Consider the following 24,410-nt stretch of genomic DNA (forward strand, 5'->3'; position numbering starts at 1 on the left):
AGGACAAAAGAATTTAAAATTTTCATGGAGTGCAGCTCTGAGTAACAAAGGAATTATCCCATGCCTGTTTCAAGCACATTTCATTCCAGTTACATGAAATAAAGCACCATAAATTCCAATTATGCCCCTTGACTCTTCACCTCTTTAATCTGTTCATAAAATGGATATTCTTACTCAAAATTTAACCACTTTTGTTTTTCATATCACAGAACTATCATTTAAGAGACATGCAACTAAGATCTGTCAAAGAGAACAAGTTTGAAGTATATCACAATTAAGGGCATGATACTCTTCTAATCAAACCTCTTACATTTGAATATTTCTGCTGGCTCATACTACATGAGTTTTGAAAGTTATCAATTTATAAGTCTTATAAGTCATGTAATACACTATATTTGTACATAAAAAAGGACACAATATCTGCATATATTGCTATACACACTTAAGTACTAGCCTTCTCTCAAAAAGAAGTTTTGACGACATTTCTTTTACTGAAATCCTTTAACCATTAAACTTGTTTGTATTATAACTCACAGCTTATACCTCAGATTGCTTCAATGAGGTAAAGCACAAAAACATTTTAAAAAATATATTTACCTTGAGGAAAAAAACAAACAAGCAAATAAAATGATCAAGGTCTAGATGCGAAGAACTCACCGTTCCAGACTGTGGCATTGCAAAAACATCAATCACTCTCACAGTATAATCATCAACAAATTCCCCAAGCATCAGACCCATAACTTCCATAGGGACACCAGCACGACCATGCTTCAACATCTGGAATTAAGACCAAATGACACCATATGTTTAAACGATGATTCAAGTCTGATTTGAGGTAGTTTTTTCAGCCTTTGTTGATCTCTAGCTAATTTGCAACTTGTAGCACTTTTGGAAACTGTAGCAAACTATAAAATAGTAAAAACAAACCCAACAAAAGAGAACTAATTAAAATAAGTTTCTGAGGGTTCCAATCAGTATTAATTTATTTTTAAAATAAGTCTGGCCATCACTTAGGCAACACAAGTCCATTAACTCTGGACTGCTGCCAGGTGCTCTAACTCCAGCATTATATTCAGACATAGTATGTACACAGAACACTTACTTTCAGCAGTGCAAGGGAAGAGATATAAACCTGTTCCGCTGTATCGACTGCAGGAGCATCTGTTGGTGGTCCCTGTAAAAAGAATAAACAATTATTTTCATCATCATTGTTATTCTGCAGTTTCTGAATATTTTCTTTTGTTTTGCATATTGCAAAACTTGTAGAAAAATGCATATGTAATTGATTTAATGAGTTAGATGTAGTTGTTACAAACAAAACAAAAAATTGCACATCCAATCCCCAAACCCTTGTTTACAGCACTTTCTGTCACTAACATTATTTTGTAATAGGTCACCCAGCCATCATCCTGTCACCCCCCACCTCAAACAACACAGTCTATAGAGCAATCTTACCAGAGCCAGTCAAATATAAAGCAGGCAAGTGTTACACTGGATACAAACCTGTTACAAGCCATTCAGGCTAAGAGTCAGATAAGTTTCCATTAGTCAGCCTTGCTGCAATGCTAACCTTCGTCAGCTCTAAAATATGGCCAGTTCTCCAATTAACTATGTGTTTCTTACAGTGGTGTGAATGTAAATGCTGCTGGGCTAGCATGATTAACTGGCACCAACACAAACAGCAATTTCCCTTTGCTTCATCAGCTTTCAGCTAAAGAGGACTTGCAGATAAAGGCTATGGGAGTACTTTGCAGATACACTGGTACAGTGAGAGAAAAAACGGACCTCTGATCCCTAGGTGGAAAAGCTGTGAACAAAATACTTTGCTCTTTGCCTTATGAGTAGTTATTCAAAAATTAGCACAACTGTCCCAGGTGTGAATGATTGGTTGAAACAGGTTCTGTGTAATGTTGAAATTGAAAAACACAGGAGGCAGCAGTTTAAATGTCCCTTTCTTGAGGAACAAGAGAAATATTGCTGTTATATACAGAATTCCACATGAGCATCCCTCATTACAGCCAATTAAAAGCACATTGATTACTTTATTACCCAATTTCCACTGAAAAGACATAGCTTACTTCTGCATGAGGTGATGCAAACTTAGAGGGGCAACAAAGCAACTATGGAAAAAAAAAAAGATACTCCATTATCAAGTTAAAAGAGGAAAATGGTGCCTTTACTGAACCCTTTACAGATTTAGAAATTTGAGTCCACAGTTATAAGAAAAACTGGGGGAAAAAAAACTTTTGAATAAATTCTTATTTTTCACTTCAAGTGAAAAAATTCAACACAACATGCATCCTCATGACATCAAACAAGACACAGCGATCAACACAAATCCATTACTTCCTGAAGATAAAACTGGATACTTAAGTAATCAACACATTATATTTGTACAGGAATTATCCTTTCTGCATACTCTGATTTTCACGCACACAGAAAAACATCAGTATTCAGAATAAAGCCTTAAAGAGAGTAAGAAAATTCAGTTGTGGGGTTTTTCCCCCTTAAAGTCAATGAGTCTATGAGTTCTACATTCACTCTTTGTATTGTGAATCCAATCTTTGTATTTTGAAAATCACATATATGCATGGATCTGTCAACCGTACCCACCTCCTAAAAACTTCAAACCTCTATTTCCAACTTTGATACTGCTGACCATCATCAGTATTTGCCTTTCCTCACTTCTTACTACTCACTCCTAATTCTTCTGTCACTCTAGTCTTTTCATCCGCAAGCTTCCAGCAGGTTTCCCTGCTTTTCACCTTCCATAGTATTCTCACCAAAGGTCCATTTTTCATCAACCTCACCCCTTTATCAAGTATTTCCCTGGCCTGGCCCCAGCCCAGTGAGATGCTCCAGTTGAGATGTACTCCTCTAGCATCCACACTGAAACACACCAAAAGCAGCACTTTAGAACATTGCCCAGAACCAGATGGACAGAGCACCTGCATCACTTATCCCGAATTTTCTGCAATTAAATTGACTGGCAAAGCTTCAAATGCCCAAACATTTTGCAATGCTGTTCCCATGTTTTTTTCTCCATAAACATGTCAGTTTACTTTTTAAACTCTATCTCCTCTACTTGAAGTCTATTCACTTAGAAGTGTTTGCTTAGAATTTGGAAAGCACAAAGACTCATGTTTCCACTTACTCAATGCAAAGAAAAAAGCCCAGGTAACCTGAGTTTTAATTTAAAAGTAACTTACTAGTTTGTTAACCAAACCATTTTTTCATGCATAACACTCTCCCGATTTTCCACCAGTTGTAGACCAGAAATGGTCTGAAGGGAAGATAAAAATAAATAGTAACCTTGTGCTTTAGGAAGAGCCCTAATACCCATGCTGTGATCACCAAATGCATTCTACATTTGTTCCACGTTTTGTTTAACATTTCACTGTAAGCAACCATCCCATTACACCATCAGTAATTTTTAAAATAAAGAATAGAGTAATAAAAATCTCCCCAGATTAGCACAAACAGTTCCACGATTTCTGGAAGGTTAATCTTGCTGTTTGACTGAGACTAGCTTCTCCAAAATCAGGAGGCTTGAACTGAAGCTTACTCCACAGACTATGGCTCTTGGATGAGCCCTCCTCTATGAAATTTCTAGTGTTTGTTAAAATCACATTGACACCTGTCCTGCAGCTGAGGCATTAATCAAAGCTCTGTCCTCTGTACAGCTGCCTGTGCCCTCAACTTATAAAAGCTTATTATTCAAAACTTTTCTCATTTTAGAGATCAGTCAGTAGATTCACCACTTACAGGGAGGAAACAAATATGAATACATTTTGTTTCTGTAAGAAGGCAGATGAATCACCTTTAGTTTAAGTGAAGGTAGGAACTAAAGCAGGGTGTTCCTTATATTTCCTTATGATTTCTATATTCCTTGGAGCATCCAAATGTTCATTTACTGTGATGATGGTGCAGAAGAGGGCATACCTAATATGATGCTTCATCTAATCTTTAGGCATTCTATGAGATAAAGTAGGGGTTTTTTTCAAAACTTACGTTGAATTCCCATTGCCAGCACCCATAGTCAACAATTTATTTTCAGCATAGGAAACTCTGTTAATTCATAAAGGAATTCTTCATCGGTGCAAGCCAACTTGATTAACTTTTGCTATTTTTTTAAAAGCCATAGCATTCACTGTGAAGGATTTTAAATCCTAAATGTGTTTAAATAGACATAGAAGTTACTACATTAAGGATTAGGAGGGATCAACAGCATACTTCACTACTTCATATTAAGCACATGCAAGACATAGTAAAAATATCAAACCTGAGTTTCCACTCTTACTGTGCAGTTCAACCAGTTTACCTGAACTTGTAAAAATTAGCTAATGGTAGTACACAAGGCAGGTTTGTTAACTCTCAGTCATCTTATAAATACACAGCACATACCAAGTATTTCCTTGGTCATTGATGCTTCTTTGTGTGACCTCACTATCTCCTTTCCATCTGCTCTGTTCTTCTTATAGATTTTAATTACCAGCTAGATTATGGGAAAACTTAAGTCCTCATTGCACCGTACCAATTATGTGTATTCATTTTCATGTTAATATTCCTTCTTTTGTTTTTAGTATCAATTACAACGAACTGCTCAAAAGAGTACTGAGATTCAGGAATCCTGAGGAGGAAATGATCCATAGGTCAAGTTTCATATTTTTCTATCAAAGATAAACTGCATTAGTACGTTAGTATTTCTACAGAAAATTCTAAACCAAAGTTCATCAAATTCTTGACATAAAACCTTCAAAGATTTAACAGATAAAGCCAAATGGAACTTGGGTCTTCCAAGTAGTTTACTTGACTTTAGATGATTTGAAAAGAGAGAGCCGTTTGGAAACTGGAACCAATTTCTTCCATCTCTGATCACCTCCATTTCCACAAATGGCTGATAATGTAACACAGCCCTGGAGTGCCAGCCCCAGCTTCTGTGTGTTAGTTACACAGTATGTGGGAGCCACCTATGAGTTATGTGTTTTGAGACCTCTTTGGCCTGTTTCTGGTTGTCTTTCACAAAAGTTTACGCACTTCTTTCATCAAGCAAAGAAGAAGAAAGATTTTATTAGCTAATCTCTACATGGAGGCAAATATTTTACACTGACCCTCCACAGCATGTGCTATTACCACTGTTCATAAACTTCACTGCCTGCCAACTTTAACAAAGAAGCACCAGCCTTACGAAGCAGAGCACCAAATTAAATTAACTGGTATCAGGAACCCAGACAAGAAAGCGTTTGCGTCTGCAATGCAAAAGAGCTGCTGGTGTTTTTGGTTACATTATCATATTCAAAGGACAGCTATGTCATTACATAGTTTTAGAAGACTGTCCATCTCACTGCAAAGTAGCGAATATTGCATACCTACAGCTTTATTGGATTCTTTCTTGGAGAACTGGAGAATTAGATTTGGAAACTGCAAGGACTACTGAACATTCTTTTTCCCAACCATGCATGTATAAGCTGGATACAGTAATTATTAAAATAAAATAACTGCTGTAAAAAATACTGTTATCTGTTACTGAAAAATTGATGCTTCTTCTGAATCAACTCTGTGCTTCCAGTCACTGAAATGAGCTGCCTGATGGCCACGTCATAAAACCCAACCAAGCTTTAGGATTGTTTTTGTTTAGAATGGCAGAATTCCAAGGTCAATAATAATTGATAAAATTAGGTTATCACTATTCAAATAATTTTTTTTAAGTAAGACTTGTAAGGGAAAAAGGATCGCATGCAAGTTATGGACAGAAAATTACATTGTAATATTAAATTATGCATGTTACTATTTTTGTTTCAAACAGTTAAAGAGATGATCCAATATAAAAAGTAGACCTTTACTTGGGTAACCCTTGTTGACGAAGTGTTAAAGGCATTTGCCATTCTTACAGGATAAAAACTAACGCCTTGAAGTGTTACCTACTCAGGCCTTTTAGCAAATTTGTTAACACTTTTAGGTATATTACTTCACCTTTCTCTTAGTGTGAACCGATATAAATTATTTAGCCAATTTTATTATTAAATGTGAACTAAAGTGTCATTTTAGAGCACTGTTCTTTATTTGTACTATTTTAGATTTATTCAAATAGCTAGAGGAAGCAGACTTGATTAATTACACAAGGAACTGAGAAATATTCCACAAATGGATACACTTTCCAATGTTTAAATGGATCTTAAACACTGCTCTGGTTTCATGTTAATAGCACAAAAGATGATTTTGAAATACATCATACCTGTTTCAAAGAAAACCTAGTTTTGCAGTAATAAAAATCCAAAGGCAGTGAACTTAAGTGCTGTAAAGCACATCTCAGCTTTAACACACCAAACAACATATTACTGTGTAAAATAAAAGAATTATTACTACTTCTAATTATTTTTGTAACTGGAACAATTTAAGCACAAACATAGGACACACAAGCAAACAATGATTGCTATCATGTTTTATTTCTTTCCCAGTAAGCTAAGAAAGAACCTTTTAATAGTTTAATTTTGTGAGTATTAAACAACTAGTGTGAAAAACAAGCTGCATGTAAACTACTTCTACTGCCTCTGCTTCAATGACTAGCTGAGGCAACCTGTTATAGGAGGTGTTAATTGGCAATAGGAGTACAAGTCAGAAGCATGTTCCCCATCGTCCTAACCCAGCAAGGCTAGGTCATTAAAGTGGAAATGAATTCTTTCATGCCGACTTAACCCTTTCACTACATATTTTCAGCTGTTATATCCAAAGACAATTGAGAAAGATTAGCTAAAAAAAAAAAAAAGACAAAACCTCCCTTGGATTACTTTTGAGTTTATTAATCCCACCAATTTTTCTTCACTACCCTTCTCTACCTCCTCGAGAACAAGTGTTACAAGTAAAGATGACATTTTATTATATAGGTAAGGGGGAGAAAGGCAACTGAGGTATAAATGCAATGACAATCATTATAAAATAATAATTTATCATATTAAAAGATGCATGGAAGGATGAGACACCTAAAGTGAGCTTAAATCTTCTGTTTTGTGGAGGTAAATTCAACTTTGTGTGTATAAGTTGGTACAAGGGAAATAAACCTACAAAATACTATCTGCAGAGAGGACAAACATAAGCAAGTGTGCAAAGGAGGTAGAGGTGTTAATGATAGTAAGGCCTTAAAAGTCCAGAGTACCACTGTTCTTCTCTACTTTTTGCCAGTAAGTGGTACAACCTGCTGATATATATGGATATAAAGTATAAGAAATTTCTTAGGTCAGCACAGTGTTTTTTACACATTGTTAAGCCTGAAAATCTAAGCAGAGTTGGGATTGTGGAACCATTTTCTTCCCGCACTGAGACAATACACTTCTGGAAATTACCAACCCATGTTCCATCAGTGGAAGTGGCAAAGGGAGAGAGGCATATTCTGTGATCTCAATGGTTCCAACAACTTTGTCATGACAAGCACTCGAAACCATGTATTGCATTTTCTGCAGTACAGGAAGTTAACATGATCAGTCATGACAGAGAAAATTATTCCAGTCATACAAAAATATTAAAAAATCAGTGAGCTCAATAAAAAAGAGAAAACTGTATTACTTGCATTGTGAATCACACACTAAAACTAGTAGCAATTTGAAATTTTATTGCTATTTTCAAGCTATTACGCACACAATTTTGTAGTTAGTTCCACATCAACAGGATTAGATTTTGAAGCTACCATTATGTCTAAACAGTTTGTATGTTTAGGTCCATTTTTATACCAATTATAAACAAGCAAGCATAACAGACCACAAAATACCGTAAGTCTCAACAAACAGCCTAGATTTCTTGAAGGATCACATTGTCTTGTTACACCATATGTCAGATGAAATAAAAATTGCAGTAATATGTTTGGTCTCAGAGACTCCAAAATTGAGTAGGGATACTAAGGAAGTATTGTGGCATCAACTGCTACCTTAAATTGAAAAATCTCTGAAAAAACCCTCACCTTAACAGGCTAGATAAAAACTCTCTCAGTATGTTTTACAAAATTCTGTCTCCTAAAAAAAGCTTACCCAGGTTCACATTTACAACAGAACTCCACCAACAGCAATATAGATGGACTTGAAATATATAACATTTCCCATCTCCCTTCCTCTTCAAAACCAAAATTACAAAACACAGAACTTTGTATAGCTTTGAGCAGTTGGTTAAACGGGTTGGGATCATAAATTTGCCAACACCTCTTTGGTGCAGAGCCAGAATTTCACTGCTTAGCTTTCTGCTTATTTAGGATTTTAGTTTCTGTGGGGCGGTGTTCTGTGGTTTTCTTTTTTAGGGTGTGTGGGGTGGGGTTTGCTTTGATTTTTTGCTATGGTTTTGGGGGGAGGGGTTGTTTTTTGGTTGATTGGTTGTCTTTTTGCCTTTTTTGGGTTTCTTTTGTTGGTTTGTTTGTTATTTGATTGTTTTTAACTACAGAACATTATTATTAGAAATAAACATTTACTACTCAATAATAACGTATTCATGATGTAAAATTACTTATATATATATATATAACTTTGATGCAATTTGCAATAGTCAGACTTCCTACAATGCTCCAAACACAACTGTTATATGAAATGGCTGCTTAAGTGTAATCTTCCCTGGGTCAGTGTTTCATTTATCTTTACCCCATTTAATCTACACATTCATTGAGACACAAAACTCAAAGGGGTAGGTGTGCTTTATTACTGCAGTCAAAATTCCTTATCAAGCATAAGGACAATTTGGACTAAATGTTTTTAAATGTCATTTCCAACACAAACCAATCTATGATTCTATGACAATGTCATAGAAAAAAGCCCTAAGATTAGGGACATAAAACAAGTTCTCAGTAACACTGTACATCTTTTTGAAAAGAGCTACTGTTTTTCACAGCCTCAATCTACTGGAAATAAAAAGAAAATACAGAGGTCAACTTAATTCCAGAAAAAAGCCAGGACTAACCTGTTATCCACTCCCATCAGCATTACAGAAGGTATTGGGATTTAGAACTGAGAACCTCAATGCAGATGATGAGCCAGCACCTGTAATTTTGTCTGCCTCCTGTAGTCTTGCTTCAATGTAGATTTTGAATTACCTTATTCTAAATACAGTTCTGCCAAGAAGGCAGGATGGCCCTCAGCAGGTTCTGCCTAAGCTCACCCTCAAGTACACTTTGTAGGCAAAGCAGTTAAAGATATCTCCTCAGTATAAAGAACAATGCACTGGGTTCTAGGTATCTGTAGATTCAGTGTTGTGAAGAGCTGCTCCTCTGGATACAAGCAAGTGAACTGGGAAACTCAGTGGCAAGATGCAGCAAGGTCAATTGTTTGCAACACTTCAAAAAACAACTGATCAGCCAACAGCCACTGCCCCCTCAAAACCACACCACTATAACACTTCCAACTTTATAGGAAAACTTAGAGGACTCTCCTACACAGCAGGAAGAAAAGAGAAACCCTCACTCAAAGGTGCTGCATAGTAGCATTGCAACTTAATATGCAATTGCATGGGATTTCAGAAGGAAGATACAATTTCCAAGAGAAATAAATTAAATTGATTGCTATAGGAGTGGCTGTTTCCTGCTTGCAGAAAGGAACATTACAAGTGAATAGGTGAAATGCCAAATGCACAAAGATATTTCTTCTTCTTTACCCTTTCTTCCCTATGTTCTTTCTCATTATGGCTACACTCATTTCCTTGTCCAAGCTCCTTTGTCTCTTTTGGAGAAAGTCAAAAGTCAGCTGGACTACACTGGCAATTAAATTGAGGAGAAGAGAATCTAATTGCCTAATTATTAGAAATATGGAAGTTTAAGATCTGAGGCCAAGAAGAGGCAGCTAAAAATGTTCTCCAGAGTAAAATAGCAGATCAGAGGAAACTGTAATGCTCAGACACAACCCACTGGCTTTTTTAGTTTTAGTTTTATATTTGTTTGTGATGAATAGGTAAGACATGTCTGTAGTGCAGCCATCCTACTTCAAGACAGCCTTTATAACACAAATTACACAGAGGGTTTAAGTAAAATTATGGCTTCTCCTAAACCAATTTTAGCAGGTTTCTCTTTTCCTCTCCCAATTAGCTCCTTAGGAGACAAATCACATTACAACAACTCAACTGTACTTCAAATGTATGAGAACTATACTCTGCTTTGCCATCCCCAGCAACTTTCAAACAAGCCTAACATGACCCATGGAGTTACCTTCTCCAGCAAAACCAGACCCTGGCCTGTGACCCGTGGCCACACCTGGATCCTAAATTTGATATGAAGCTTTCATTGAACAGCCCTGTACTAAAACACTAATCAATGCAGTAAAACATTCATCCCAGACAGTGAAAGTAAGTGAAACAGCACAGTCTATTATCTCTAAGGTGGTTCTCTTGTCCTTAAAACAAAATCATATATTTTGTATAGAAAAACTGACACTGAGACTTTCTGTGGAAGATAATGCAGGCAATTAAGTCTTCTGAACTTTCTTTGGAATTTCATGTTGGATATTTTTAATGGATGAAATGAAAAATGTTTGTCATTGAGAAAATTTTTTTATTCCTTAAATGGGTTGAGAGCTTTCAGGGGAAAAAAGTAGAACTGGAATAACCCATCCAAATTGTACACCATCTCATCTACTGGGAATTACATTTGAGTTCCAGAAATAGTAACATTCTTCATACTTGAGAACTTTGCTGGAAAATGTCTCAGAAGCAATGGCACAGAAACGATGCACAATTTTACGAGCTATAATTCAGACTTATTCCCCTGGCAAAATATTCTCCAAAGGTGTATCTGAAGCTTCAAATACTTATGAGAAGCAGACAACAGTGTACCACCACAATTCAAACCACATAAACCACCCAGGAGACACAGAAAGGAGAAAGTCATATAGCTAAACAGATACTGAGATACCAGACACTCTACAGCTTTACAATGAAAAAGGTACTTAATTAAAGACAACACATTTACACCCTTTAAATTAAAACACAAGCTGTTTCAAGAATCAATGAACCAAAATAATTTTCAGTAAGATGGTAAGGTGCTGCAGTTTTTCCTGTTTGGGTTGTTGGCGTGGTTTTGGGTTGTTTTATTGTTTTGGTTTTTTTTGGAGAGGAAGGATGGGGGTGTCTGGGTTTGTTTTGGGTTTGAGGTTTTTTTATTGTTGGTGGATGTTTTTGTTTACATATGAAAGATGTAAGATGCAAGAAAAAGTCATGTACTCAAATGACACATCAGCTTAATTAAGTAACTCAAGGAAATTTGCATCTAATTGTTAATTGGAGATGATCTACACAGAGCTTGACCCTCCTCTGTCTGCCAGACCATCAACTCCTCTTTGGAAGCCCCACAAAAGAATGCACTGTGCTGTCCTCCAACAACCACCCTGACTAGATTAGCACACAAAGCAGAACTTTAGATCAGCAGCAGGTCTCCCAAGTTCCAATGGTGCCACAGATTTACTAAACAGGAAAAGCATGTTCTAAAAAACCCAAGATCCTATGAGGGGAAAAAGGTTCCACAGCACCAAGCAGTGCAGTATTTGAAACCTCCTAATCAAAGTGACAGTTTTCAAGTGCCATTTACAATGCCCTAATCTGGAAACATCCCAGCTAACCCATCTGATCAACTATTTCACAGATGGAAGCACTTGATGGCTAATTGGCAAGTCCACGATTCAAATAAAATAGCTATCTGCACTTCTTTTTCTATATTCCAAGTCAAGGTGTAAACACTCCTTACAAGACACAGGTCAGTTCTCTGTCTCCCCCTCCCTTCCCAGTGGAAATTTTCCCCTTCCCCTCTGTCATCAAATACGTTAATTCAAAATTACAGAATCAGTTTTATTTTTCATTTATTGTACTAGAACAGTTGTCTGCACTAACAGAGCAGTGTAAATGAATATTTTCAAAAATCTAAGAAGCAATGAAAAATTACTTTGAAAGCCCCTTTTTAAAGTGTCATTATTTCACTGCTTTCTATCACATCTGGATTCAGAAAAACAGACAGCATGTGCTAGTGTGGACAAGAACTTGCTCAACTTGAATTACTAGTCTGTAAGTGATGAAGAGAAAAGCTTGGCTACAAATGCACTTAATTTGCTCACACCCTTTGCAGTGGGATTGCCTAATAGAGGCATATGTGGAATTGATTTCACCAGCAAACAATAGTTCAGCATACAAAATGAAGAGGAGTGTTGCTCCAAATTCCTGCCTGCTACATAAGCAGAATGCTTTTACGTACCCCACAAACCTGTTCATTTGTCTGCAGCAAATGTACAATGCAAATCAAAGTACTAAACCACCAGTGAAATTCTGTGGTAGGCAGTATTCCAGAGGGACAAACTGAAAAGAATGATTCAGGAAAAAGAAGATAAGTAGAAAAACCCAACATGACAAGGGGCAGAAGGAGAGAGAAAGGAGACTATGTAAGTGAAGCAGAACAAGGGCTTTGCCAAAATCTTAATTCCCATGAACTACAGGAGCAACATTGAAGTCATAAGATTTTGAGACATCACAACCCTTTCAATTTTTTACATCTTTTCTAAAAGGCTTCATTTATTCATTTATTCACTCATCTTATGCATTTATCACAAGAACCTTAACTCAAGACAAAACAAGCTTGTGGACCAGGTACAACACCAGTCATGTAAGACACAATTTCTGCATGAAGAAGTGTTCCAAAGGAGGTCTTACTTCTGGCATCAAGTTCAAAACTAAACACAGGTACCTTGCCATAAAAAGAACACACAGTTAATGACCAAGCATACTGCCAGAAAATACAGTGAATGGCTTATGTGATGCCAAAAGTTCTAAGAGTCTCTTCCCTTCTCCTCTCTTGTTCACCTCCTGCCCTACTAAGACAGCCCTTTGTCCACCTATGGTTAAAAGAGAAGAAATGCCTCAAGATTTCTAAGCCACATGTCACTGGAAGGAAAGTTTATTGTTGAAGTATCAGCTTAAGATTACTTCCTTAAAGATTTGGTTATTAGCCATTTGAAGACAGGCTTAAGGTAGATGTGATTTAGCAGTGACCACCTCTGGACACCTGCAGGCCAATCAACCCCTCAATGGCATCCTGAAGGAGCAAGAAGTAAGGAAAGAGAACTGCAAATTCAGTGACAGAAGTTCTCAAGTGTAATACACTACACCAAAAGACTTGAAAAGCATATTGCAAACACATGAATTTAAAGTGCATTTGGGATAACATATCTGAGTTAGAATATAGGAAGACCAAGAAACCCTAAATGAGACAATAACCAGAAGAGATAATTTTGCCAAGGGGAAAGAGCCAAGTAACTGCTGCTGAAGAAGCTCAAGCAGGTCACTGAGAAAGAATGCCTTGGCAGAGATCAAACAGAAACTGTGCTCACCAAGCATCTGCCAGTACTTTAACATCAGTTACAAAGCAAATCAAACAGACCCTTACTAGACTTTATGTGATGCATTCCTCTTGCTAAGCAGATCCCAAGCTACAAGAAAAAGCAATCTCCAAACTATGTGATAAAATTACTTTGAAAATGCCTCTTTTTCTACCAGACTATATATACGGATGATTCTTATGCTGGCAAGAATGGCTCAGTCAGATGTTTTTACTATATTCAACCTTTACAACAACTGTGACACAGCAATAAGAACAAAAAGTTCTGTTGCTTAAAACACTCTAGTGCAAACAAATGGTAATAATTTTGCTTTCTAGCATTACAAAATATATCCAAGGAATATCTTCCTCCTCTCTTCTATCTCAAAGACATCTGATTCACTCTGGATTTTCTCTCAATCTCAATTATCATCAATAGATACTCAGAATATAAAGTGACTTTTCAAGGTCCTTTGAAACACATTATTTTAAGGACATAAAAATATCCTATTTGAAAAGCCTTCCTGCTGATTCAATAAACCAAAAGACTACAAATGTAGTCAAGACATCTAGTGCAAGCAGCAACTTGAGTAAAGAGCAATTCAGTTTTATGCTTTTTTTTCAATCTAACATATACTCATCAACTCATTTAAGAGACAATTCCATATTTAAACAAACACAGAGCAGCTTTGCAGGCCAAAGCTACCAGAAGAGTTCAGCAAGCTTCCTCAGAATGTTATGTTCTATTGTCTGCCACAATTTTCTAGCAAGCTTCAAGTTAAAGATGAAAAATTCAGAAAACAGCAGAGAGTTAACAGTAAATTTGAAAAACAGCTTTGATAAGCGTCAAGTTCAGAGAGGACTAAGAAGTGAAAGCTTGAGAGATTAGACTGCACAGATGTTAAAAAAATGAAGAGTCATGAAGCAGGCTGGCAGCTCAGAGGAACAAGAGAAATAACTGTTTAAGAAAGTGAAACTAAAAATAACTGAGGGCGGCTTGAAGATTCACTAAGAGAACGTGAATAGAATTTTAGCTATAAAAAGGGGAAAAAAAATTATGCACCAAAAGTTACAGCTTATTTGGCAAAACATTTAGAGTCTGTAGATCAGCCTAGAATATTTCACCAAATGCTTCAGTATTAAACTGCTCCTGTAGTTATACTGGACACAAACACAATATATACAACCAAAAGAAGCTTTGGGTTTAGCAATTTCAACCCTGAACACACATCCTGAAGCCCAAGACATACAGAACTGATTCCTCCAGTACAGGAGTCTGGATTCTCGACTTAGAAAGAGACCAGGAAGCTACTGCAGCCAACCAAAGGAAAGGACTACAAAGGAAATGACACTGAAGCCAATTCCTTAAGGAAATAATTCTTCCTACAGACCCCAAACAAAGACATTCCTAATTATTTTCCCCCTGTATCCACAGCGATCAGCACAATGTAACAAGATCAACTTGATTTTATTTTTGAAGACTGCTGGCCATGTCAGTTGATCAAGGAAAAAAGCACTAGGATTTGCTGTAGAGGTAGGAGAAGCCATACAATGTGAATAGGTCTCTCACTGGAACAGGACAGCTGTCAGGGAGGCCTTCTTGCCATGAGTAGTTACAGAAGTGAGAACAATCGACAAGAGGAGACACAATAAAACACACATACAGGAAGCTACAACTACCCACAAGTGATAAACTCAATTCAAATTACCTCCTGAAATGTACATACACTTCAGTATCTTATAATGCCCCATTCCCAATGCGATCCAAGAGCTGAAATATGTTATTTATAAAGAGCAGTGGATGTGCTCGGCCATTTACAATAAATACCCTTCATGTACTGGAAATCCATATAATTGGAAACTGTTTTTTAAAAAAATGTATTATGTGTTTCCAATGCTTTTCAATATGAATTTTAAAATGCTCAAGACACAAAAATAAAGGTTTATAGACATTCTGTAAACTTAGTGCCAACACACATACTGATTCACAAAAAAAAAAGGCCAGGTTGTAACAAAAATATGCATACACATATAAAATCTCTTGAGTCAGAGATTATTACTATGAACAATGTTTCTTTGATGCTGTTTTAAAATATGATAGCATAATAGAAGAAACACTCCAGAATTTATTAATTTTAAAGAAAAGATTGACAAGCTATATACTAACCTGTCCCAGCCCAGGCATACCTCCTCCCAGTCGCAGAAGTCTATCCATATTTCTAGAAAAACAGAAACAAAGGAAAAATGTTCCCAAGCTCGAAATGTTTACTAAATTGTTATCTATATAATTCACCTTCAGTCACTCAGTATGTCAAAAATATTGGTGGTAATTACAACACAACATCAGACTTCCTGTTAATTAACACCACATATTAATTCAAGAAGCTGTCTTCCATGCTAATTAACAGACTTTGCTTTATTGCTTTGGTTTTGGGTTATCCCCATTTCTGAAGATGAACACTCTTGTCAAACTTCTCAAAACTTTCCAATCAGTCAATTAATTGGGGGATTTTTGTTACTTATGATCAGTACCTACAGCCAGAAAGTTCCTAAAACTTATTAGATATACAACTGAATTTACTTTCGTTTGCTCAGAAATCATCAATAAAAATCTTAAAGTAAGGATTTTAGCATCCTCATTAGTAAGTTCCGCGCTAATTAACTTACAGCTTGTCAGTTATCATCAAAACTACATGTGAAAGACACTAAGCAGATTATGGATCTCTGAATTAGCATCAAAAGCTTTTTTTTAATGAACTCATTATACTAAAAGAAATACTGTAAAGTAAACATTTAATGTGTATATAGTTAGAAGACTAGTGACAGTACAGTCATTTAATACATTCCCAGTCTTGCATGTGTCAGTGCTTTAGTGCAAGATTATTCCAATCAATGAAACGTCTTCCTTAAAAAAAATAAAAAGCATCAGTTTGTGTGTCTTGTAACTTTCAAGGGGGTGATCCCCAGGAATAAAGGCTGCTAAGGTGCCCAACCAAAAAAATTACACTGCTGTTTCTTTCTCTACAGTTTCTTCATTTTCTCTTGTTGAAAAGACATCTACAATTTCATGGTGGATACCTAGGTACAGGTTCTGCCCCAGCTTTAACAGAACTTTACCACTTGGCTTTTTCAACTTCTTAGCTCTATACAACAAAACTTATCCATAAAATTTTTAAAAGGCCTACTAAATATTAATTTTTAAACAGCTGTTTTCATCAAATCAAGCAATTTCCAAGGTGCATTTGTAGCCAAAATCAGAAAATTTTACTAGCTTATTTTATTTGTCAAATAGAAGATACAAAGCACAGCATCAAAAATTATGGTCTTAACTGGAGAAGTTTTAATACAACACAACAAAGCCTGTTCAGGCTTTGAAAGCAATTGAGAACACCAAATAAGATTTCCAAAATACATTCATCCTCCAAGCAGATGTCACATTACACATAATTACATACATGAGTTCAGATTACATTAACAATACTTATTTAATAGCCTTCTTTTGAAATAATTATGCAAAAGAACTTGAAAAATATATTTGCTTTGTATATGAAAAAATCTTCATGCTGAAGGTGAATGTCACCATCATTTTCATAATTTCTTCTGATATTTGCTAGAATTCTTACTGGCTAAAGACCAACAAGTATTATTTCAGTATAAGGTTAAAACAAATAGTTTAAGCTGCTAAACACATAAAGAAGCAGCATTTTTCTTCCTACTTCAATAACTTAACAATAGCCAAGATACATTGATCAGAAATACCTGCCTGACTTGTTAAATTCACTTTCCCAGTTCAGTCAACTATCAGGCTATTCATTTAATAGGATTCACTCTCTTGATTTTGTAGAACCTGCAAATCCAACAAGTGCAGCCTCACCTAGCAGTAAGTACTTTCTTAAAACTCCACTGGCACCATATAAATCAAAAAGGAGTTTATTAAAGGGTCAGTGGTTATGCTTAACTTCTTCAGTAAGTCATTGACACCAAGCTTCTTTTTCAGAGGCAAAAGCTGCACACAGTGTATATGCTTTTCTATCCTGAACTACAATAAATTCCAAATCAAGTTGGAGGATTTCCTTGGAAAGGTTAAGTTGCTGTTTAAAGATATTATGTAAGCATATGTTAAATGGCTTCAATAAAACAGTCACAATGTTACCACAAATTAACGCCAACTACAGTTCATGTTACTCCTCTGTGGTAGATACTCCTCCATTGAAACTCACAATGATTCATCTTCTGTGTCACTAAAGAGGGCTGAAGAGTAACTGAGAACTATGTTTAAGGTCCTAAAACTATTATTTTAATCCATCATGGCTGTTCATTTATTTTAAGAAACTTCTGGTCTCTACACTGGTAACCCTAAAACTGATAGTTCTGACAATTACAGCAACTTCCATCAACTGATGAGGTACATTACCTATGTACATTTAAGAAATAATAAATAAATAACAAATCCTATAAAAGAAGGGAAAAGCAATAGCTCATACTAATTAATAGTTCATTTACACAGTTTACTCCAGTTTCTAACCCAACAGTATAGTACATCATTTATAAAAGCCATATATTTTGCCATATCAGAGTTGGATTAGATAAAAGTGTTAAACAAACTGACTACTTATCAGCATAACTTTACAACAACATCTCACTGTATTACAGACACCTAACATTTCCCACAGAACAGCCACTGAACTGAGATATTCAGATTTTCAAGACAGCAGAACAGACAGAAAATCTCCAAAACACAGTTCTAGATGCACTGCAAATTATTTCACTAGCTCCATGACAAGATTCTGGTTACAGTTTTGGCAGCTAATGCTTTACCTGCCTATTTGTAACTGAATATGTTTTAGTAGGCTATAGTCTATATGGACCTAAACATGTTTGTTTACTGAGATGTGTAAACGTCTGAAAAATTTAAGTTAATGAAATACATTCACCAAAACAGATTTTAATTTTTATTAATCCATCTAAATATTATTTCAGCTATAAATTCCATTTCTCCAACAATGCTTTTGTTAGCCTTACAACAGCTTAAGGGAAATTTTTAGACATTAATGAAGCTAACTTTAGCCTTTACAAATAAAACAACTATACATTTCTGACCTGGTGCTCAGCAAGAGGTGCTCACAGAACAAACTTGGCAGCAGCTCCCACTTTTTGACTGTAAAGATGACACCAGTAGGTCTCTTTCCTGTAGAAGGAAATAGAAAGGAGAAAGGTAGAAACCTAGTAAAATTTAAAAACCATGGCACATGTAAAAAGGAAATGTTACACTGATAAGCTGAAAAAGGACAAGGCACCATTGAAGAATAACCCAAAGAATGTTTACTGGGCTTTTTTTTTCCCCTTTACCATACAATTCCTAGAAGTGGTACATGCTATGTCTCACTCAAGTATCCATAATCCTGCAAGAAGCTTCCAATTTTCTCAACATTTTTAATATTAAATGCTCAAAATATTTTAATAATTCATTTAAGCAATTTAAAGCTAATTGATCATTTTAAATGCTGTTAGAAACTGAAACCATTGTGGTTTTTTACTATTTTTGAAGCTCTTGCTGTAGCTAAGATGCCCCTAAGCACCAAGGGTGAGAGCAGTCTGCAGGTACAGAAAGCTTTCCTGTTTATTTCTGCAGGAGTGGTTGGTGTGACTGGAAAAGTGATAAAGATCTTTAGATTTGCCCAAATTCAGGTAGAGAAAGGCTGCTTCACATTCAATTTAGGAGTTAAAATTCATGTTATCCTCTTCCCTGAGAACACTGCCCATTAATTGCCTCCACTCAATCATTCATAGAGCAGTGTTTTGAAACAGATCTGTGAAATGATCTGTGGCTGTGATTTGATAGACTTTTTTTCAATGTCAGTGTTAACATAAGGAGCAATGAGGAAGCTGCTGCTGCTCACCAACTTGATGCTGCTTTCTCAGTACTGCCAGGACAGCCATTTGTGCAGCCCTGCAGCAAACTGAGAGGCTATCAAAAACGCTGGGTTTAACCCTGTTCACTTCTCTGAGAGGCTTCACGTTGCATCCCAGAAATAGTTGTCTTGGCATAACAGAAAAAGAGGTCTTGGAAAAGCTGATTGCTTTTAACACTAATACAGGCTCCAGAAGACATTTCTGTCAAATCATTCTTTAAGCTAAAGCTGCTCAAAGAATGTCTGTGGGTTTTGGGGGTTTGTTTCAGTTTTTTGTTTGGGTGGGGGGATTTGTTTTGTTTTTTACTAACTGTGGCAATTTAACTGAGACCCTTTTGAAGCTTATCTCAAAGTAGCACAAGAGCAAAGGAGGATGTGTTCACCTTCCCAGAAAGTTGGAAGAGAAAGAGCAAGTCAGAGTTTCTCAGTGCTGACAGTGGAAATCACTGACAAGTGGAATGGAAAGTTATCCTCCTGCCAGCTTTGCAGAAGGAAATGATCCAGGAGAGACCACAAGGGCCAGTAGCACAAGCTACAACAGAACTGCAGCTACTATTTCGACTGGGCCTGGGTTATTCACCTTTAGCCACCTGACCACCCAGAGGTCTTGCATTCCCTTCCCCACTAACTTACAAAGACATGAAAGAAACAAATCTCTGTGAGCTTGGTCTGTTCCCCAGCGAGGCACAAAAGGTAACCTACAGCTGAGAATCTTATCTGTGCAACAAAGTGCAAAAAGCTAGGCTGATTAGCAACTTCTCTGTTGGTTTTTACCCTATATTCTTTCACACACACATATACTTACATTATACATTATATATACATACAAAAAAAAGCCAGAAAAGTAAACAAACAGTTCACAGTAAATCTCACCTCTTTTCCTTCCAAAGTTGGCAAAAGGTATTTTGATTGTTTCCTTCTGTCTGTAAGGAAGAGTTAACAGTCTCTGTTTAAAGTGTAACTTTAAGGAAGTAACTGTATCAGAAAAAATACAGAAGGACAATTATCATAATTAACTTGCATTTTGGTGCATTGCGGGATTTGGATGACATGCACTCATCGCTGAAATTAATACAGTAACTAATGGTTAAAAAAAAGAATTAAATAGCTTCTCTGTGTGTGTCCATGATTCAAAACACCATAACTAAAATAAGCTTGGTCATTGGATGTTATTTAAAAATCCAGACTTCCATTACTGCAATTTTTATTTAATTGTCCTTACCTCAAAAGGGAAAAATAGTTAATACTAATAATGCAGTGAGAGTATACAGACAGCATCTCAAAACTGATTGGGAAACAGAAATTTTAAAACCCATGTCTAATATTTGCTCCTAATACTGCTGTTAGGTAACTGTAATAATTGGAAAGAGTTGCCCATTTGGAGAGCTCTGGTTCACCACTCAGCTGTTCATTGGTATTTTCTAGTCACTTAAATTCAGACTTTTAATAATGAAAACATTTTTTCTTGGGTAGCATAGGGATGAAGTTATATAAAAGGATCATGCACAAATGTGTATCCACATATAGGTATAAGCCAATAGCTACTGTGTTTATACTTGGCATGTTGCAGCATGTATTTTGAAATCAACTTGAAACAGTCTTAAATTACTCTATCTCCTTGCATGAGACACATAAGTTTCACACTACAGTGCACTATTTTTATCTAGCATTAACACTCCACGATGTGATCCCTCAATGAAAGAGGGTTCTCCTGGTTTGGCAACTTTTGAGTTAGTAGAGAAATAAATATCAAAATCAGCTTTGACATACATAGAAAACAATGGCTACTAAACTGCCCTATTAGTGGAGGGAGTATCAGGCTACACACAGGTGACAGCAATTTACTTTGCAATTTGTACACTGAGAGACTTGATGCAAATCATTTCATCTTCGGTAACTCTGTTTCTCCACCTGAGACTACACAACAAGCTTTGTACAAGCACTTCCACATCCTATTGAGGAGTTACACACAGCAGATGATAAACAATTTTATTAACAGTGCTCAGAAATGGCTCAAGGTTTTTTGTGCAACTGCAACCATTTCAGCTTCACTTGGGATGATAAACAGCTAGAGAGGTAAATCAGCTGAGAAAGTGCACATTGCAGAAAAACGTTATTTCACCAAGAAAAAAAACTCATTGCAGTTAAAGTCATCAAACCTGAACAGAGACTTCACATGTGAAAAGGTGGAGGAGGGGGTAGGCTAGTCTATCTTCCTATATATTTTGTAGGAAAAGAAGAAAAAAATATACATGTTACCATCAATTCTAAGTAATCTGTTCATTAAAGCTTGAGTTTAATCATGTTATGCATGAATGCAGTCTCAGTAGTGCAAGCCCAGAGTTACATGACTCTTGCTTTGCTTCCATAATGTGCTCAGCTCTGTAAACCCAGGCCCTATTTCATACAGACCTGACTCTCAGTAGACCCAAGCTGGATTAGGTGGTTTGCAGGTCAGCTTCCCAGACTCTGCTTTCTGACTTCCAAAAGTACAGCAAACCTAATTCTACTACATTCATTGCTGAGCTGGAGTTACTTCAGTAACACAGATTCAGACTGCTTTAAAGCTACTGAAGTACATTCACATCAAACTTACAGATAAGCAAAGTTTCATTAACAACTGCACCGCCATAGAAACCAACAGAAATAATTTTAATTTTATGCAGTACATGAAGTAATGGCTTTCTCTGAATTCTGCAGAAAGGCAAGGAGACACACAACTATTGTGCAACTATGCAGTAGCCAGCAAGTACTCATCATACCAGCTGTCTATTATTCAGTGTCCTTAACACCTGCCCTATCCCATCATCCTAGATGTTACAAGGTACTTACAGGAACCACTAGTTTATACTCCATAATTTTTGTCAGGAGTGAATCACTTCCAAGAAAGTTGACAAACTAATTTATATACTGGTATTATTTAATACTATTTTTAAAGTATTCTCTAACTTATAATGTTCTAAATCATAGTTTTCAAATGAGTATCACTGAAATGGCATGTTACAACAGATGACGGAACTCAACATTTCCCACTAAGCTACAGGTTAAACCCTGCCATTCAAAGTCACACTAAGTGATTCAGAAGCAATTTATATGCTAGCCAATTTCTGAATTTCTTCACAAACAGATATTTTTCATTGTCTCAATATGGTCACAAACAGTGAATGCTCTGCTCCACAGAATCTTCTTCCAAGTTTACTCCCCACCTGAGGCATACAGGACATCTTGGACTCCCAGGGCTGACAGCTTTTAGATGGACACAAATCTATCAGACTTTTCAGCTTGCCTAGTACCATTTCAGTTCTATATAGCTTTGAGATATATTTACATAAAACTTCTTTTTAAAAAGTAAATCTCAATCCCTGTTGGCTTGCTGTTTTTCCACGGCATACAGAAAACAACTGCAACTTTAAGACATGACGCCACCACACTGTTTACAAGTATCCAACTACATGACACAAATTTGTTACACAAACATTACTTAAATCAGCTACATACTAGAAACAGCGCTGTTAATTTTTGATTATTGCTTCTTCTCTACTTAATTCTGCTTCTTCCCCCTTCGGGTATCCCAACCAGTGCTTTGCCTCCACTTCCCCCCGTGCCCCTCTAACTTCAGCTGCACTGCCGGGGATCGGGGCAATACTGCACCCCGGGAGCAGCAGCGCTGCCACCCGTGAGGTGCCTCTGGCAGGGCACAGAGCACAGAGCCCCGCTCTGCCCGCAGCACGAACCCGCGCCGGGCGCTGCCGAACAAGGGCGGCCGCAGCGGGCCGGGCGGAGGCGGCCGGGCCCTGGGGCCCGTGCGGCGCCGAGGCCCGTCCGGCTCCAGCGGCTGGACCCCCGCCCGGCGCCGCTCCCCGGCCCCTCTCGCCGCCTCACCCCAGCCCGTTGGCAGCTGTCCCCGCTACCCCGAAGCGCTCGGACTTCCCAGCGGAAAGGCCAAGGGCCCAGCGCGATCCCTGCCCGCCAGACCCGCCCCGTCCCGCGCCCGTCCGCACCGCCCGCGGCCCTGCCCGGCGCTCGGGCCGACTCCCGGGCCGCGCAGAGGCCGCCGCGGGGCCCCTCAGCACCCTGGCGCGGAGGCGGCCGGGCCCTCACCTGGGCCAGAGCCGCACGGGCCGCGGTGAATCAGCCGGATCTCATTCAAACCGAGCCCTTCCCGGTTCACAGGGCACCCGGCAGCGGCTTCCGGCCCCGCGGCCGGCGGGGAGGAGCTTCTGAGCGTGGAGAGCTCCGAGGGGCGCGGCCTGTGGGTGGAACGGGCCGAAGTCGAACGTCGTGGACTGCTTTGCTGTAAAGTGCTGCGGGTTAATTTTGTCCCTTTGCAGCCCAATGCCACCAGTGCTGAAGCAACGACGCCATAGGATGGCAGAAGAACCAACAACTGAGTCATCAAATCAATAAAACAATGATTACTGTAATAGGAACAGTATCACATGCACTCCTCTCAAAAACAGTGTTATAGAAAATACGAGGATTTAGACAAGAGAAATATGAGTGACCATATGTGTAAAATCAGCACAAGCAGAAATGGAGAAGCATGGGAATTGTGGCCAAACAATAGGGACATAATTACATTAAAGCATACATGCTGATGAATGGTGCAAACAGAGAAGCAAATTGGAATTTCTATTACCCTTATGTTAACCCTGGAGCAAAAACTCTGTTGTAAATTAAAAGAGGAAAACACAAAGCCAAAGGAGTACATTACCCGACAGCACGTGAACAAGTTAGAGATCTCAGTATCCCTTGTGAACTTATTATGCCTAATGCAATAAAAATTCTTAGAAGTTGATTTATAGGTAGTTACTGAAATACTGCAAGTATTTTAGGAAGTATTGGGACAGCTTAAGAACCTACACAAGCAATTTATTAGACTCTCTACAGAGTTTCTGCCATGAATGACCAAGAAGAGTGTCATGGTTTATTTGAAAGCTCCTTTAAAGACCGAGAATCTAATATTAGAAGATGATCAGCATTTTCTGCTCATAGACCAACTACAAGGAGCAGGTGAAAAGGTACTAAATTGTAAATTACATGGGAATAACCTCAGACAGCTATAGTCACCACTTCCACAACACTGCAGCAGACACAGAAATCTTAGTTTTTTTATACCATGAAGTATAAAATTAATCCCAAGAAAGAGAAAGGGAATTACCATTATATGGTATTCTGCTTTT

The 24,410-nt window shown here is 37.5% G+C and overlaps 1 protein-coding gene across 2 annotated transcripts in view; it reads right to left on the minus strand.

The window, feature by feature from the left end:
• The window catches only part of PSMD14 (proteasome 26S subunit, non-ATPase 14), a 46,315-nt gene extending 22,884 nt beyond the window's left edge, over positions 1–23,431 (minus strand). Inside the window, exons 1-6 of one of the 2 annotated variants that reach the window (XM_036386779.2) lie at positions 23,329–23,431; positions 20,101–20,150; positions 18,416–18,503; positions 15,483–15,534; positions 1,103–1,174; positions 658–777 (exon numbers count right to left, since the gene is read on the minus strand). In XM_036386779.2, the coding sequence (XP_036242672.1) occupies positions 658–777; positions 1,103–1,174; positions 15,483–15,530 (240 nt within the window). In that variant the 5' untranslated portion in view covers positions 15,531–15,534; positions 18,416–18,503; positions 20,101–20,150; positions 23,329–23,431. Of the gene's footprint in view, positions 1–657; positions 778–1,102; positions 1,175–1,503; positions 1,525–15,482; positions 15,535–18,415; positions 18,504–20,100; positions 20,151–23,328 lie in introns of those variants that run through there. The other variant, XM_036386780.2, reaches the window with a different exon arrangement.
• Between the last annotated feature and the right edge of the window lie 979 nt (positions 23,432–24,410).

Source organism: Molothrus ater, chromosome 7 (genome assembly GCF_012460135.2).
Source record: "Molothrus ater isolate BHLD 08-10-18 breed brown headed cowbird chromosome 7, BPBGC_Mater_1.1, whole genome shotgun sequence".
In the NCBI taxonomy this organism is placed as follows: domain Eukaryota; kingdom Metazoa; phylum Chordata; class Aves; order Passeriformes; family Icteridae; genus Molothrus; species Molothrus ater.